At 45.1% G+C, this 1,898-nt stretch overlaps 1 protein-coding gene across 1 annotated transcript; it reads right to left on the reverse strand.

Annotated features, from left to right (window-relative positions):
- Positions 1-243: 243 nt before the first annotated feature.
- On the reverse strand, positions 244-1,484 carry LOC117567452 (kelch domain-containing protein 10 homolog). The gene is made up of 2 exons (XM_034247470.2): positions 993-1,484; positions 244-936 (listed from the first exon to the last, which is right to left on the reverse strand). Exons 1-2 carry the CDS (start codon positions 1,482-1,484, stop codon positions 244-246), a joined length of 1,185 nt encoding a protein of 394 aa, XP_034103361.2.
- Positions 1,485-1,898: the final 414 nt, after the last annotated feature.

Genomic DNA, 1,898 nt, shown 5'->3' on the forward strand with positions numbered 1-1,898 from the left:
AGATGATCATCTTTGATCAGCAGGGAAGCAGCATTGTAACATGATTAGGCAATTGGGTTTTTGTAGATTAACATTTAATTCATACTGGGAAAGTTTATTCATGAAAAAGTATCATAACAAGAAATGTATAGATTAATCAAAAAAAAAAAAAAAAATAATAATAATAAAACGTAAATTAAAATTTACGTAATTGAGTTGTATATTGATTTTCATTTGCGACGCTGCAATGACATAATTTTAGAATTAAAAATCAGAATCATCCTCGGAACTCGGCTCGACAGGAGGCAGGCGTTCAACAAATCTCGATGGAATGCCCAAATTGATCAACTCTTGACGATCGCGATCCTCGATATCGTTATAGTAGCTGTATGCTTCCCAGGCCAATTCACTTAGCTTCGGCACCGTCAGCCACATCTTGTAGACTCCCGACACACTGGGAATCGGAGACCAAATATCATCCTTATCCCCACCTAAGACGAACAAGCAATCGTTCCTTATCAGCGCGGCCGATTCGATGTACGTGGATAACGGTGTGCAGGCGGTGAGAAGATGCGTCCACTCCATGGTGCACACATTGAGCTTCCATATGTCGGACAGGTAGCTAAAGAATTCCACCTCCTGGCCGCCACAGATGATGGCTTCAGTGTCGCCGTTGGAGCAACGTCGCTGCACACATGCAAACTCCTGACGTGCCCTCGGATAGCCTTGGTTCTCCGCTAGCATGCGGTCATCGGGATGGGTGTGACGCTCAAGCCAAGTGTGGGTGGTCAGATTGAAGGTGAGAATGTGCTTGAAGTCGTGCAATTGCATATTAATGTGGCCGCCGCCTAGACAATAGATGAACTTGCCATCGGTGATCACTTGGTGGTTAAAGCGTCCCTTGGGATAGTCGAAGGGATTGTTCCGCTCACTTTGGTAGAGCACCTGCCACAGCCTCTTGTGGAAATCGTAGCGATGCACATCGCATACAGGGATTAAGTTCAATTTGCCACCAATGCTGCACCACAATCTGCCCTCGGCAGAACGCCTTTGTCGGCCCGGAATATCGCATTTGTGCCGTCGATAGAGTGCACCACAAAGCCATTTCCGATCCTTGGATTTTCATCGTCGGCAAAGTAGATCAATAGCTTATTTCCGCCGGTGTTCAGAAATGCTTTGATGCTTAAGTGATGGAGCTCGAGCTTGAAGCCCTCATCCAGTTTCCAGCGATTTGTTGCTGGAGTGTAGCACCAAACCTCATGATCCTGGTGCATTCCCCGAACGTTATCGATAGCAGTATTGCTGAGAACCATAAACAAATTGAAGTTACGTGCCACCAGATGGAGACCGCGGTGCGCCACGACAAAAGGGCCAATGCTTTTCGGTTTCGTTGTGAACTGGCAATCGATCAATTGCTGGCACTTAAAGCTGTAACTTGGCCGCACGCTCTGCGACATGATTTCCATCTCATAATCGAAGCCATAATCCCAGGGCTCCAACGACATTTCCGGCTCTTCCAGCGTCTCCTTTACTTTGCGCTCTTGTTCCATTATGCCAATTCTTCGATTCGACGCTTTTTAGTTGATCTAGAATGCTTTAGTCCTTTGAGAAGACATGCTAGGCAAAACAAAGCTCGAGACTCACCATTCAAAGCACGCCGTTTGTGTTATTTTCGGGAATAGAAAAGTTGTCGCCAATAAGTTTATTGAATCACTAAGCCGATCACTTTGTTCGTAGTTGTCGTGGATTTTGGGGATGCGGAATTATCAGAAGTCAAAACCTTCTTTTCACTTTGCAACTTAAAAGCGAAATTAAATGAAGCACATTTACAGCACGTGCTCAATTTTAGTGCGTGAGCGTCTTAAACTTGACCTGTCACATGCAAATGGATATCGATAACAATAAGCTGCAAAAAGCTG

Source organism: Drosophila albomicans, chromosome X (assembly GCF_009650485.2).
Source record: "Drosophila albomicans strain 15112-1751.03 chromosome X, ASM965048v2, whole genome shotgun sequence".
Taxonomy (NCBI): Eukaryota; Metazoa; Arthropoda; class Insecta; order Diptera; family Drosophilidae; genus Drosophila; species Drosophila albomicans.

Bases quoted from the DNA above. Each gene is read 5' to 3' on its own strand.
- LOC117567452 (XM_034247470.2), bottom strand. From the start codon at position 1,484: ATGTCGTTGGAGCCCTGGGATTATGGCTTCGATTATGAGATGGAAATC. The intron at 937-992 runs GTGGCAAATTGA...GATTTCCACAAG, and splicing joins CAGATTGTGGTGCAGCATTG to AGGCTGTGGCAGGTGCTCTA.